This window comes from Antennarius striatus, chromosome 2 (assembly GCF_040054535.1).
Source record: "Antennarius striatus isolate MH-2024 chromosome 2, ASM4005453v1, whole genome shotgun sequence".
NCBI lineage: Eukaryota > Metazoa > Chordata > Actinopteri > Lophiiformes > Antennariidae > Antennarius > Antennarius striatus.
In genome coordinates this window covers 26,944,721-26,957,500 of record NC_090777.1, presented here as the reverse complement: position 1 = coordinate 26,957,500, position 12,780 = coordinate 26,944,721, and the positions used below count along the sequence as shown (strand labels likewise).

Here is a 12,780-nt window from a genome sequence, read left to right as displayed (position 1 = left end):
TTGCCTGTTTTGGGATCTTTGCTCTATCGTCTTTTAATTTTAAATCAGTTTTATTGAAATGCATGAGCTCTGGCCAGCTCCTTCACTTTGGTCCTATGTCTCGCATTCTAGTTGTACAACACCATTTTTATTTTTCATCACCAAATGCGCATTTAAGAAACAGCAGCAGGCGACAGCAGTACATTAATAATCCCTAATGGAAAATGGAAAACTTAACACAAAATATTGAAACACACAGTTCTGGTTCATCCTTCCAAAGTAAACGGCAAGATATCCAAAGTCTGTTTAAATCTTAACAGGAAACATCTGTAATCCACAGACCACATTCAACCACATCCCAAACCTCAGGCTAAAAACACCTTGGATTAACAATTTCCACTGCAGAGAAACAGACCAGTGACCAGCCTGGGACCAGAACCAGTAAAAACAAGAACCAATGCAGTCAGACTGCAACATCCCGCGACACCCCTGAATTAAAATTTTTACCCTGACCTACTTGCATAGGTCAAAGATCACAGCTAGTGCTCTGACCTACTGTCATTGATCAAAGCACTAGCTTTGATCTAGGGTCTTACTCATACTGCCTGACTCCCTCGTCTTTCTGTCTTATCAAGTTCCTGAGTGTACAAAAGTTGAAATTTGAACTTGACTCAGTTTTCTCAAGGTCAAGGTCATCATCTCATTTTCATCCCCATAGCCTCCAGCGTAATGTTCTTTTTGTTTCATCTTCCTGTTGCGAAGATATTTGGTGGACATACAAACGGACGGACGGAGGAACGAACACTGAAAATTACAATGAATCATCGCTTTGAAGCGGGATGTAAAAAATAATTTATAAAGTCACTGGATGAAGAAACAGAATCACTGCTGTGGCCTCTTCTGAAATCTTAGCACAATCAGAATTAAAATATCGTGCTTTGACTAATGTAGTTTAATGTCCACCATGTACACTGGAGTTCTTATATTAGAAAAATAAAATGTATTCTCGTGATGAAATAAGATACGACTCAATTCCTTTCATGCGTGTTTAAGAGACATTCAGTTGACATTTGTTTTTGTCTTTACTCAACTGTAGGCACAAAAAAATGAGTTTTGAAAAATTTTTCAATCCATATCTTTTAAAATATATAAACACATTAAATTCTATTCGATAAAGAAGTCAATTTCCAGCTCCAGATGAAGCATTTTTAAGAAGTGCAGCAGTAACAGATTTTAACTGAACTGAAACCTATGAATTGTAGTTGAAATAAAAACCATGCATGATATACTATTCGATGTACATGTAATTTATCGTGTTACAATACTAGCAAAATTTTGCAATTGCATGTCTCTTTAGATGTGATTTTGTGTCACCATATTTTCCTGACCTGCAAACATCTCTTCATAGATGGTTTGAACATAAACCCAAGAACCATCTTGGTTTCACTTTATTCTTTCAACGGTTGGTCGTTGGATTTCAGCGTGAGATGACAGAACACATTAGAGGCTGTTATGCAAGTATGCCCCCAAAACCCTTGCATTTATAAGAAAACTGTTTAATAGTTATACAGTGTAGTAACCTCTACGGATGAAAAGGTTAACACTATAAATTAGCATGATGGTAAAAAAAACAAAAACAAACTCCACCCACAGTAATAAAGCAAAGAAGACAAATACCATTAGGTTATTTTTAATTCAGCGATTCACAACAGCAGGCCGTAACATTACGAGTGCTTGTTTCAGGAAAGGAATGTTCTCAGCTAATAATTAAAGAGATTCAACTACACCCTAAGATGTGATTTAATCTAGCATGCTGCGCTCATGAAAAGAATAAGTGATTCTAAGGAAAAGTGTCATGAATGTCACTTAAATGAGGTGGTGGTTCATGGTCCCATGGCAAGTGAAAAAATGTACAGTTGTGGCTGAACACAGCAGGGTCTGCACTTGGACAGGTTGCTAATATGGCAAGTCAACCTGCTCCATTTACAGTTTTCAGAGTCATTTTTTCCCCCTGAGACACTTGCACACACAAAAACAAAGGAATGTTGCAGAAGATCAAGTCCCATCACAAGAACACCACATTAGAGGCTACACACACACACGAAAAAAACCCCCAAAAACAACAACACTACACCGTTTGTCCCATCCATCTTCCTCTGATGGTAACAATACAAAACTGGTGCACAGAATTCACAGATCGTTACGCCAGACAGCTGCAGGTTTGGCAAGAAGTTGGTTTGTGACGTGGCAGAGCAGGGAGTTGAATCTTGTGCAGTCCTCAATTCTCCAAGGTCTTACGCACAGCATTGGCGATGTGTTTCGCGTCGATTCCGTAAATATCAAGCAGCTCTAGGGGTTTGCCGCTGCGGGGAATAGTGGGCACTGCCATCAGGTTCACAATGATGCCAGGTTCCTGTCTCACTGCTGACAGCACCGCTTCACCAAGACCACCTGGACAGACGGGACAAGTCAGAGACCAACAATGCATAAACATCTCATTCTTGTGATAGTGTCCTAACAAAAAAACAACAAAAAAATCACCTATCCAAATAGAAATCACTTCAAATCACTAAAAGACTGCAGGATATAGAATATTTTTACTGGAATTGAAAATCTGAAATCTGATTCTTAAAAATAATGACAACACAGCAACTTGATATATTTGTTCCTAGTCTTGTTGTGCTATTAAAAAAAAAAAAAGTGATCTGGTTAAAAGAAAAAAAAAAGGATTTCTATTAGTTCATTGCATGTCAGTACCAAAACTCCGTTCAAGTCTTCAGCATAATGATGCTCCATCATGTTTAAAGAACAACAAAGCAATGAACAAAAAAAAAAAGCCAACCCACCCTCCTTGTAGTGGTCCTCCACAGTGATGATCTGCCCCCTGGTGGCTTTGGCATTCACAATAATGGTATCTGCATCCAGGGGCTTGATGGTGAACAGGTCAATCACACGGATGTTCTTCCCTTTTGGAATTCATTAGGAAAACGTGACTTGGAGATGGTCCTTAGGCCAGACTATCATAGGCAGATTATGTCTTTTTGCTTTGACGTACTTAACATGAGAAGTGGACAACTGTTGTGAAATATAGTAAATCAAGATGCATGCTCCTCGCCATACGAGTTTTTTGAAATACGAGCCGTCACTCTGTCCATATTTTTGTTTGATATATGGTGGACAATCTGAGATACAAACCGTGCTCCGGCAGAACGTCGCCAGTCGGCGGATGGATACAACATCAGTTTAAACCGCATCTTATTCTTCTTGGTGGAGCAAAGACAGAGTGTGCATGTGCACATGACTTTTGAGTTTTTCATACTTTATCATTATTGATGTAACTTGTTATTAATTAATCATGCACAGGTAAAGTATGCTTGTCTATTGGTTGATAATTTTTTCACAATTGAGGGCGTTTAGAGCTTTTTTTTACAAGGCTGGAATGGATTAAAATGATTTTAATTATTTTAAAAATGGGGAAATGTTTGACTTACAAACCCAGAGCAGATTAAACTTGTATTTGGAGATGCTTCTGTACATCCGTTTACTCGAGGGCAATGTACTTACCTTCACTTGCAAGCATGTCAGCAGCAGTCAGGGCCTCATGCAGAGTCACACCAGCTCCAATAACAGTCACACAATCATTGTCGGACTGGCGGACCACCTGATGAAGTCAAGACATGTACTGTATATTCTAGTTTTCACCAATGGCTACTTGGTGAGAAAGGATTAGAGTCAATTATGGTATTCATCATTTACCTTGGCACGGCCCACTTCAAATACCTCATCTTTGGAGTAGAGAACTGGCATTTCTGGTCTACTGCTACGAATGAAACATATGCCCTGAAAATACACAGTCTTGAGTTAGAAAAAAAGACTACCTGTACATCATTAAAGACGATTTTAGTAAACAAATAGACTAAAGCGTGGCCCACCAACCTCCAAGTTGGCTGATAACTCAACAGCCCGCTCCATAGACACTGCATCACTGGGATAAAACACAGTGCACGTTGGAATTGCACGGAACATGGCCAAGTCTTCTAGGGCCATCTGGGAAGGACCATCCTCACCTGAATGTAGATTAACAGTATATCAAAGAGAGAGTACACGCTTATATATTATGCAAGATGCCTCGGCACTAAACTTACCAATTGAGACTCCGCAGTGGGACCCCACCAGGTTCATATTAGACTGGGAGACTGCTCCCATACGGATCTGGTCGTAGGCCCTGGAAAAGAAGGCCGCAAATGTGCTGGCAAAAACAACTGCACGGTCACGGGTAGCGCAGCCCAAGGCAACCCCTACCTGCAGAAACAAGCCATGGCATCATAATACAAGTTAGATTTGGTGTCAGTAGATGTGAGGGTGGAGACAAATGTAAATTGGTCACAAGTGACAAGCAGTGAGGCCGGGATTATCACACTAGAGAATAAATAGTGACAGATTATGTTGGTGAAGAGTGGCAACAGAAATTAAATTCTTGGTGATGCTTAAATATAACTTACCATGTTCTGTTCAGCAATGAAACACTCAATGAAGCGGTCAGGGAATTCCTTCTGAAAGTTCAATGAATAGGTTGAGTTCTTGGTATCTCCATCAAGGGCCACCACTCTTGAGTTAGCCTTGCCCAGTTTAGCCAGCGCCTGACCGTATGCATGCCTTGGTGCCACCTGACAGGGCAGGAAGGAAATGAGTGAAGTTGAAACAGAATAACAATGGCAGGTGAAATTCAACCAGCAGCCTGTTGCAATGAAAAATCAAAAACCAACAAAAGTGCTTAAAACGGCAGGTGATAATAAAATGGCAACTTGAGCCATGAAGAGTAGACGGTTCTTCAAAAGCACTGGCTCAACCACCAACACCAAACGGTAAGAGGCAAGGAAAAAACTCCAAGAAACAGTGAAGCCATAACATATAGCGTACCTTTTGTCCCATTGTGTATGTTGGGGGTGAGCTTAGTTGGAGGGGGCTGCGGTCATTCTTTGGCACGTCTTCTTGGGGAAGCTTAGGGCACAGAACCTTGTCTGTGTTCTGGATCCGAGCTTGAATCGCACTCAGCAGGTCCTCTACCCGGTCTTTGGGGACGGGCTTTCCATGGAAGTTAAGCTGATCCTCAATACCTTTAAAAACAAGGACAGAATTGTTCTCAACCAAAATCAGAATGACATGACATACGTGACACTGACCATATGACAGCCACCTACCTGCGAGGCCTTTGCCCTTAAATGTCTTTGCAACAATGCATGTGGGTCTCCCTTTCGTGCTCTGAGCATTCGAGAACGCTTCACACAGCACCTCCACATCATGGCCATCCACAACGTAAGTGTTCCATCTACAGAAACATCACAGCAGACCACATGTTATAACAAGTGTTAACCTAAAAACACAGGGACATAGTAACTTCTGAACTCACATTTCCAGCATTAATCTTATGGACTGATTTTTTTGGTGGGGGGTGGGGGGTATAGAAAGGTCAAGAAGCCAAAGGAGACATGAGAAAATGTTTGCTGTTCAAGAGGTGGACGCCTTTCCAATGACAACTACAGCTATGTTAAAAAGATCATAATGTCACAGTGCTCCATCGTTAATACACAAGTGGAAGACGTTTGGTACTGACCCAAAGGCTTCACAGCGTTTGTAGAAGACGTCCACGTCATGACCCAGGGGTGCTGGGTCACTCTGCCCGAGCCGGTTGACGTCGATGACAGCCACGAGGTTGTCCAGGTTATAGTGGGACGCAAAGGCCATTGCCTCCCACACTGAGCCCTCAGAACACTCTCCATCACCCATCATGCAGTATACACGGAAACTGCGAAACGTGGAAGAAGAGAATACTCAAGTTCTCCATGCAATAAAGTACAAGGGTTTTTACATCAAGCATTGTGTTAGTTGTCTCTACACAGTTTTATTGATATTAACCATATTGCAGCTGTAGTACAGAGTTCTGATTCACATAAAACTCAAATTATACCAAATCGTACCAAATTATGAAATATGTATGAATTGGAGACTTTTTTTAAAAAAATTTCCAGGAGAAGAAGATTGATGAAGAAACATGTCTAAGAACCTGAAAGTCAAGTAATCCATATAAGCCATCACTAAGTCTTCTGAGCCTTTGTAAAGTAGAACCTCGAGATACAAGTTTAATCAGTTCCCTGACTGAGCTCGGAAGTCAAACAAATTTTCCCCATTTAAAATAACCAAAATCATTTTAATCCTTTCCAGTCTTGTGAAAAAGCTCCAAACCCCTACAAATTTTATTTTTTTAAATTTTATCAACCAATAGACACGCACACTTTACCTGTGCAAAATTATATATAAATTATGTAAACAATGATAAAGTATGAAAAGAATCACAAAAGAGCTTCGTACGTCTTTACTCTGCTAACGAAAATGAGATCCAATCTCAGCTGAAGTTGTATTACCCAGCGTACTATTCAAATTCATATTCAAATTTATTCAAATTCAATTCAAATTCAATTCAAATTCAATTCAAAAACGTTATTTGTCCCCAATGGCCAACTCAAAGCACATAAAAGCAGGAGTGGTGTAAAAGTGCAAACATACACTATAAACATAAACAGTGTAAACAGAAACATTAAATATAAATAATCACATAAATAAACTGTTTATTTCAAATAACAATTGAAAACTATTGGCCGTGTCCCACAGTACGGTTTGTATATGGAAATATATATATATAAAAATATGTATGTCGAGCAGCTCATATCTCATACAAGTGTCTTTCCAAATAGTTTTCAGAAAGTTCTATTTTTTTTGGGGGGGGGGGTTCTACACAAACTCACCTGGCTTTGTCAAAGTACTTGCCAGTGTAGGCCATCCCACAAGCAGCCCCGAGACCCTGTCCCAGAGATCCTGTGGCCACATCAACAAATTCCAGTTTCTAGTAAAAATGGAAAAGTGGGGGGGGGTGGTGGTGGTAATTTGCTATACAGTGACATTTAAAACGTATTCTGTTCTACAAAAGAATCAACACATTTCATATTTGACTTACTGGTGTGGGGTGGCCCTCAAGGTCACAATCAAGCTTACGCAGATTGAGCAGGTCAGACTCTGGGATAAAACCTGCCTCAGCCCAGGCTGCGTACAGGATAGGTGCAGCGTGGCCCTAGAAACAGGAAGTGAAAAAGTAATTAAGGACAGTTGTGTTATAAGCCCTCAGGGGCGCAGAGTAACTGACGAGCTTTAACTGTTTGATGTAGAAATAATTGTACGCCAACCTTTGAGAGCACAAAGCGGTCGTTACAGGCGTTGCGAGGTTCCTTTGTTTTGTAACGCATGGTGTGGAAGAAGAGCACAGACATGAGCTCTGCTGCACTGCAGCATGATGTGGGGTGACTGAGAAAAGAAAGTTGGAGGCAAATTCCTAATTATTGATGACAGTTCACAGGAAAGATTTAGAAATAAAACACCATGCACATGCATTCAGATGTTGGCAAATTTAGCAATCCTTGCACTTAGTCTGAGTTGGACAGTGACTAGAGCAGATTTAATCCATCTACTCTGGGAATATAAATTATCCAAGATTGTTAATCTGCTACACAACCAAAAAAAACCAAACAAACAAACTTGTGTTTAATTATGAATAGTATTTTATATTTTTTTTTAAAAATGATTCAATGTGACTTAACAGTATCCAAGCTTCCTGATATGGGTGAATTTACACATATAAGCCATGCTAGAAAAACACTGGACGGCATGATTCAAACCTGCATCATGGTTACTGTTGATTTTACTTTAATTAAAAAAAAAAAGAATGTCCTGTTACCCTTTGTCTCTTGTCGATTGACCTGTTGGGAAATAAACTAGTAAATTCACTAAAAACCACACGACAAAAGTAATGAGGGATGCCATGTTTCATGATACGTCTCCGTCACACAATACATTCTTTGTTAGAGCTTAATGAATGATACGAGGAAGTTAAAATGATTTCGGAATGTTGACGAACAAGCAAAGCCTTTTCGTCACCTCTTAAATTTAAGATGCAATGATAATATAATTACCGTCAAGAGATTAAAATATAAAAATCAGGCAACAAGTCATCTTTGAAAATATTCATTTAAAAAAAAAAGTGTCATTGTAAAACGTGCCAACTTAATCAGTGCTATCTGAGAATTATCAGAACATACATCTGTGAACAAATCTAAAGTCACTGTTGACATAGTCAAGATCAGAACAGCTTGTAATTGAAAGTTTGTAAGAAGGCAAAGTGCAATACAAGATATTTCTTGTATGGTTTCAAACTGTTATGGGTGACAAACTTTTAAAGACCCAGTTTATCACCCAACTGGATCTTTAACATCTAGTTGGGTGACAAACATTGTGGTGAGGAGAAAGATCGCCAAGAAGCCTTACCACGTTCAATTGAAGCGCAGACGCAGCTTTAAAGGAGAGCATCACGCTGTCCACGGAACTCATTCAACGCTCAAACCGTCCGTGATTGCAGTATTTCGTTAGTTGGTGAAAACTTAACTCTACCAGCCATTGTATGACCAAACTATGGATGCTGAGAAACGCTTTATGTTTTATGGACGCACAGGACGCGCCCGCGATCCACAGCCCTGACGTCCTCTTTTTGCGCACACGGCCAGATTTTGCGCGCACGGCCACACATGGATAAAATCCACGACAAACCCACCGTGAACCGGCCACACGTGAACGTCATTACGACCCATCTAAATGAATGTGTGACAAAAGGCTATTTAATCATTCCTCTTACGCACAGTCAATTTACTTACCCGGAGAAACTGGCGTTCGTCGCCTTGATGGAGTTAATTCTGAGTTTATTGGCGATGTTCCTCAGAGCCTGGAGGGTTTCTTCATCGGGCTTTTGGTAGCTGGCCATACTTTCTGGTTCACTTCACTCTAAATCGCGCCCACTTTGAAATGTGATTCCACTTACTTTTGTCACAGCTGCGTCCGAGTGTTCAGAAGTCAACACTGAACCGGGATGCGGCTTGAAAATACAACCGACAAGGAACAAGTCTGAAGAGGAGGCTATTTATTTCCCTTTTGACAGCCACTCCCATCCAATCCATTCATTGGAGGAACAGAAGAATAAGTAAAAGTTGCACAAGCTCAAATTAATTTCACAAGTGTTCAAATCCGTGAAAGGCACAAAGCTGAGGTTCCCTTTTAAACGAGCGAATGAATTAAAATATTATCACTACAGGTAACCAAAAAAAAAAAAAGACAACTTGAAGGGAATAAGAAATTCTACCCATCCATTTTGTAAATTGTTTTATTGTATTCATTGTGGTGGAAACAACTCCGTGGTTGCAGCAACTGTATAATTACTAGATCACAAAAGTAGAGGATCATTAAATCCCTCAGTCTAATACTATTGGTCAGAGACAAATGAATTAATATGTGAATCATTCATCTTGAGGCACACTTGGCAGTTTAGAATTCATATATTAATTTGCCACTCGTGTTAAGTCCACGGCGCAAGTGAGCGACAGGCATTCTGATTTTTGCCCTCTCGTTCTGACACGGAAACCCACGCAGTTCGTCACGCACAGAACATTTCGGACAACAAACATCCACCTGTACACATTGTCTATGTGCGCCATCAAGGAAGTAAAATATTTCGACATGCATTTAGGCAAGTTTATGGCTGATGACATCTCTGCCCACATCTAGGAACAATAACCAATTCAGTGTATTATAGTTACCAGATATGATACACTTTATTTATCCCAAACTGAGAAATTTAAATGTTGCAGGCTTGGGTTTATTTATGCCTTTAGTTGTCAGCAACTGCTTTACCATCAGAATATTTAAAAAAAAAATGTTAAGAAGAGATCGCAAAATGATGTGAACATGTGCGATTTATTTATGATAACGCGTATCAATAAAGATATTCTTTTAAATAATTTCAGACATTACAATGACTATATCTGCGCCCTCAAGAGGAAGTAAATATTTATTCATTCTGTGCCAGATATTTCCTCCTGTCCATGTTCCTGAAATGAAATACATGCCGTAAGAACAAGCAGTAAACCGGTACTTTACGCTTCTCTCCACGTCACAAACAGAAACGATGTCTTTACATTTATTCTCTCCCGGGCTTCGCTTCTCTCCTCAGGGAAGATGGGATCTTTGTCGAGTCGTTCCAACCGCGGCAGGAGAGTCAGAACATTCAGGCGGTAGTCTTCCGATTCTGCCACAGGGTTCTCAGAAATCACCAAAGTTTGAAGGGATTTTGACATGACCCTAATGCCCTGCAGCGCACTTTCATCCAAAATGGCATTACCTCTTCAAGGAGAGACAGAACATAGTCGTGAGCTGGGACGCATGAAGTCAGTCGTGGCACTGAGTTGTCCTATCGTTTATTGACCATTTACTGTACCTGACATTAAGGTATTTGAGACACTTCATTTTAGGGCTTAGACCATCCAGAGTTTCCAGCTGGTTGTCTCGAAGGTGAAGCGTAATTACGCGCTCCAGATTGTCCAAACCCTCAAGACGTTTAATTACATTTTGGGCCTGGATGAAGAGCAGAAATATCGATAGTGATTTGGACAAATGCAAGGAACAGTAAACAATTCAGTGTATTAAAATTACCAGATATAAATGTTGCAGGCTTGGGATATTTATGCCATTAGTTGTCTCCAACTGGTTTCCCCTCAGCTCCAAAGTTACCAGGTGAGCAAAACAGGCACCCCGAAGACTCAGTGTCTGAAGCCTGTTCCCTGTCAGAGAGCTTCCAAGGTTTTTCCAAATATACACTTTGGGTTTGCTCATGAAAATATTTCTAATAAGAGTATGTTGTATTTAAGGAAAAGTAAAAACTCTGGTGATGTTGTTAACCTGTAATTTAGGGAACTCTTCTAATATATAAGCAGCACTGGCAACATAAAACATTCAACTTTGACAATTACAAAGTTTTAAAAAAAATCAACTGACTTGTGAGATTGAGAGTCTCCAAGGCAGGTCCAACCAGATCATTGAGATCTGTTATTCGGTTTGCTGCCATGTTCAACCACTGCAGGTAAGCCAACAGGGTAAAAAGCTTGCCAGTGTGTTCCACAGCATTGTGGTCAACCTGTGGGAAATTACACGTTAGAAGGAAGTGACTGAGAAACCCAATGGAACTGAACTAAGAAGAGCGCCCCTTGCCTTCAACCAGAGCAGATGTGTGAGGGATGCCAGAGGAGAAAGATCCATCAGATGATTATTGGATACATCCAGAAAACGTAGGTGAGTGTAACTGCTGATTGCAGTTATGTCGTTCAGTCGTCTTGGAAGTACAGTAGTGTCAAAGGCAAAATTATGATTCAAATCAATCACAATTAATGGGAAACATCATGAACTTCACAGGTATATTCAGTCAGTGTGAATCTACTTACTTATCTACAAGGTCCAGCTTTACAAATGCATGTCCAAGTCCATTTCCTATTTGGCAGAGCAACGAGAGCCCCCGACTTACGGTTTCTCGGGTCAACTGGGAAAACTTGATGTGTGAGAAGAATATTAATCACTGATTATACACATCAATGTTGAGAATCCCTAGTTTTAAAAACAACAACTAGGGATTTAAAAGTGAAAAAAGATAAAAGTTAAAAAAAAAAAAAAAAGGGGGTGGCAGTGGCTCAGTGGTAGAGCGCAGTAGAGCGGGTCGTCCAATGATTCAAGATTGGCGTTTCGACTCTCGCTTCCGCCCAAAACAACACCAGGAGGAAGTGTCAGCTCACGTCCAGAGCACTGCCAAGGTGCCCTTGAGCAAGGCAAGGTCCCCCTTACAAGTTACTCATTTGGGCGCACCATAAAGGAGCTGCCTGCCACTCTACCTCCTCTGCATGCATATAGGCCCCCTTTGTGTGTTTGTGTGTTCAGGGCCTGTACACAAACATATACATGCATGATTCAAAACTAACTAGTGTGTGCCACTAATTTCCCTGCGGGGATTTAAATCAGTACATAAAAAAACAAAAACATTTAAAATCTTTTTTTTACTGCAGATCAATATTTTGGCAGGGGCCCCTCCTTTAAGATGCTTTATAAAGGGAGAGTAGAGTAGAACTTTATTCATCCCTTAAGGAGGTTCCGTCAGGGAAATTAACTTCTCCGTCACACTGCACACAGCACAGTGAGTACAAAAACAAACAAACAGTAAAAGCACACAGAAAGTAGCATTATTACATGGAAAATACTTAAAGTACTGAAACTTTTCAGGTTCCGGATGATCATCCCAAGAATTACAATTATGTAAACTACATCTGAAACACACAAAATCTCTTGACATGTTGTGCATGTTTCCACATGACATTCCATTGAGTCTATCTGTAATTTCAACGGTCGAAGAATCCGTGTAACTGTATTTTGGACAAACCAGTCGGATGGCTAAACTTGGCTTACCTGCTCTTCATCTGTACAAATTTCTTCACACCCCTCAATTTGCAAAATGTCTGACATCTCTTGCCAGTATAGAGTTGAACGATCAGTTGTCACAAAAAACTGCCCTGGCTTTAAAACCACGTCAGTCAGAAGCACAATTCATCTATAAAACTTCATGAATTAATTTGCAGTCAAATCCGTGAACGTGTAGCTATATCTGTGGTTTTGTCTGAGCATGGCAGTGCAACCCAAGATCCATGTTTGTTGTAGTTGCCATGGGAACACAGCTGGAGCATGACTTGGGTCAATAACTCCTAAACGCATTACTGCCACACGAATCCCATTTGCAACAGCTAAACAACACCGCAAGCGACAATGTTGCTCCAGACTTCAAAAAAAGGAGTTGCACCACATTCCTCTGTCTCAATGCCGATTTACAAAGAT

General features: G+C 40.4%; 2 protein-coding genes across 3 annotated transcripts; both read right to left on the bottom strand.

Moving 5' to 3' along the window:
- Positions 1 to 1,655: 1,655 nt before the first annotated feature.
- tktb (transketolase b) lies at positions 1,656 to 8,965 on the bottom strand. The gene is made up of 14 exons (XM_068304382.1): positions 8,736 to 8,965; positions 7,218 to 7,335; positions 6,992 to 7,105; positions 6,783 to 6,880; positions 5,594 to 5,785; positions 5,181 to 5,308; positions 4,900 to 5,096; positions 4,482 to 4,646; positions 4,125 to 4,281; positions 3,916 to 4,046; positions 3,736 to 3,819; positions 3,544 to 3,640; positions 2,826 to 2,945; positions 1,656 to 2,430 (listed from the first exon to the last, which is right to left on the bottom strand). Exons 1-14 carry the CDS (start codon positions 8,840 to 8,842, stop codon positions 2,258 to 2,260), a joined length of 1,881 nt encoding a protein of 626 aa, XP_068160483.1. The 5' UTR covers positions 8,843 to 8,965; the 3' UTR covers positions 1,656 to 2,257.
- Positions 8,966 to 9,133: 168 nt separating this feature from the next.
- On the bottom strand, positions 9,134 to 12,679 carry lrrc23 (leucine rich repeat containing 23). 2 transcript variants are annotated; one of them, XM_068304402.1, is made up of 8 exons: positions 12,358 to 12,679; positions 11,349 to 11,452; positions 11,119 to 11,239; positions 10,906 to 11,044; positions 10,564 to 10,691; positions 10,349 to 10,485; positions 10,050 to 10,254; positions 9,134 to 9,962 (listed from the first exon to the last, which is right to left on the bottom strand). In XM_068304402.1, exons 1-8 carry the CDS (start codon positions 12,412 to 12,414, stop codon positions 9,927 to 9,929), a joined length of 927 nt encoding a protein of 308 aa, XP_068160503.1. In that variant the 5' UTR covers positions 12,415 to 12,679; the 3' UTR covers positions 9,134 to 9,926. The 2 variants fall into 2 exon arrangements, with proteins under 2 accessions (XP_068160503.1, XP_068160494.1); XM_068304393.1 differs by having other exon boundaries at positions 9,134 to 10,254.
- Between the last annotated feature and the right edge of the window lie 101 nt (positions 12,680 to 12,780).

What these genes read in the sequence shown, in the direction of transcription:
- tktb (XM_068304382.1), bottom strand. Translation starts at nt 8,842, where the DNA reads ATGGCCAGCTACCAAAAGCCCGATGAAGAAACCCTCCAGGCTCTGAGG. An exon ending in ACCGCTTTGTGCTCTCAAAG is followed by an intron (nt 7,106 to 7,217) that starts GTTGGCGTACAA and finishes TCCTGTTTCTAG; the next exon opens with GGCCACGCTGCACCTATCCT. An exon ending in TAAGGGCAAAGGCCTCGCAG is followed by an intron (nt 5,097 to 5,180) that starts GTAGGTGGCTGT and finishes TTGTTTTTAAAG; the next exon opens with GTATTGAGGATCAGCTTAAC.
- lrrc23 (XM_068304393.1), bottom strand. Translation starts at nt 12,414, where the DNA reads ATGTCAGACATTTTGCAAATTGAGGGGTGTGAAGAAATTTGTACAGAT. An exon ending in GGAGACTCTCAATCTCACAA is followed by an intron (nt 10,692 to 10,905) that starts GTCAGTTGATTT and finishes GCTCTCTGACAG; the next exon opens with GGAACAGGCTTCAGACACTG. An exon ending in GCCTGCAACATTTATATCTG is followed by an intron (nt 10,486 to 10,563) that starts GTAATTTTAATA and finishes CTCTTCATCCAG; the next exon opens with GCCCAAAATGTAATTAAACG.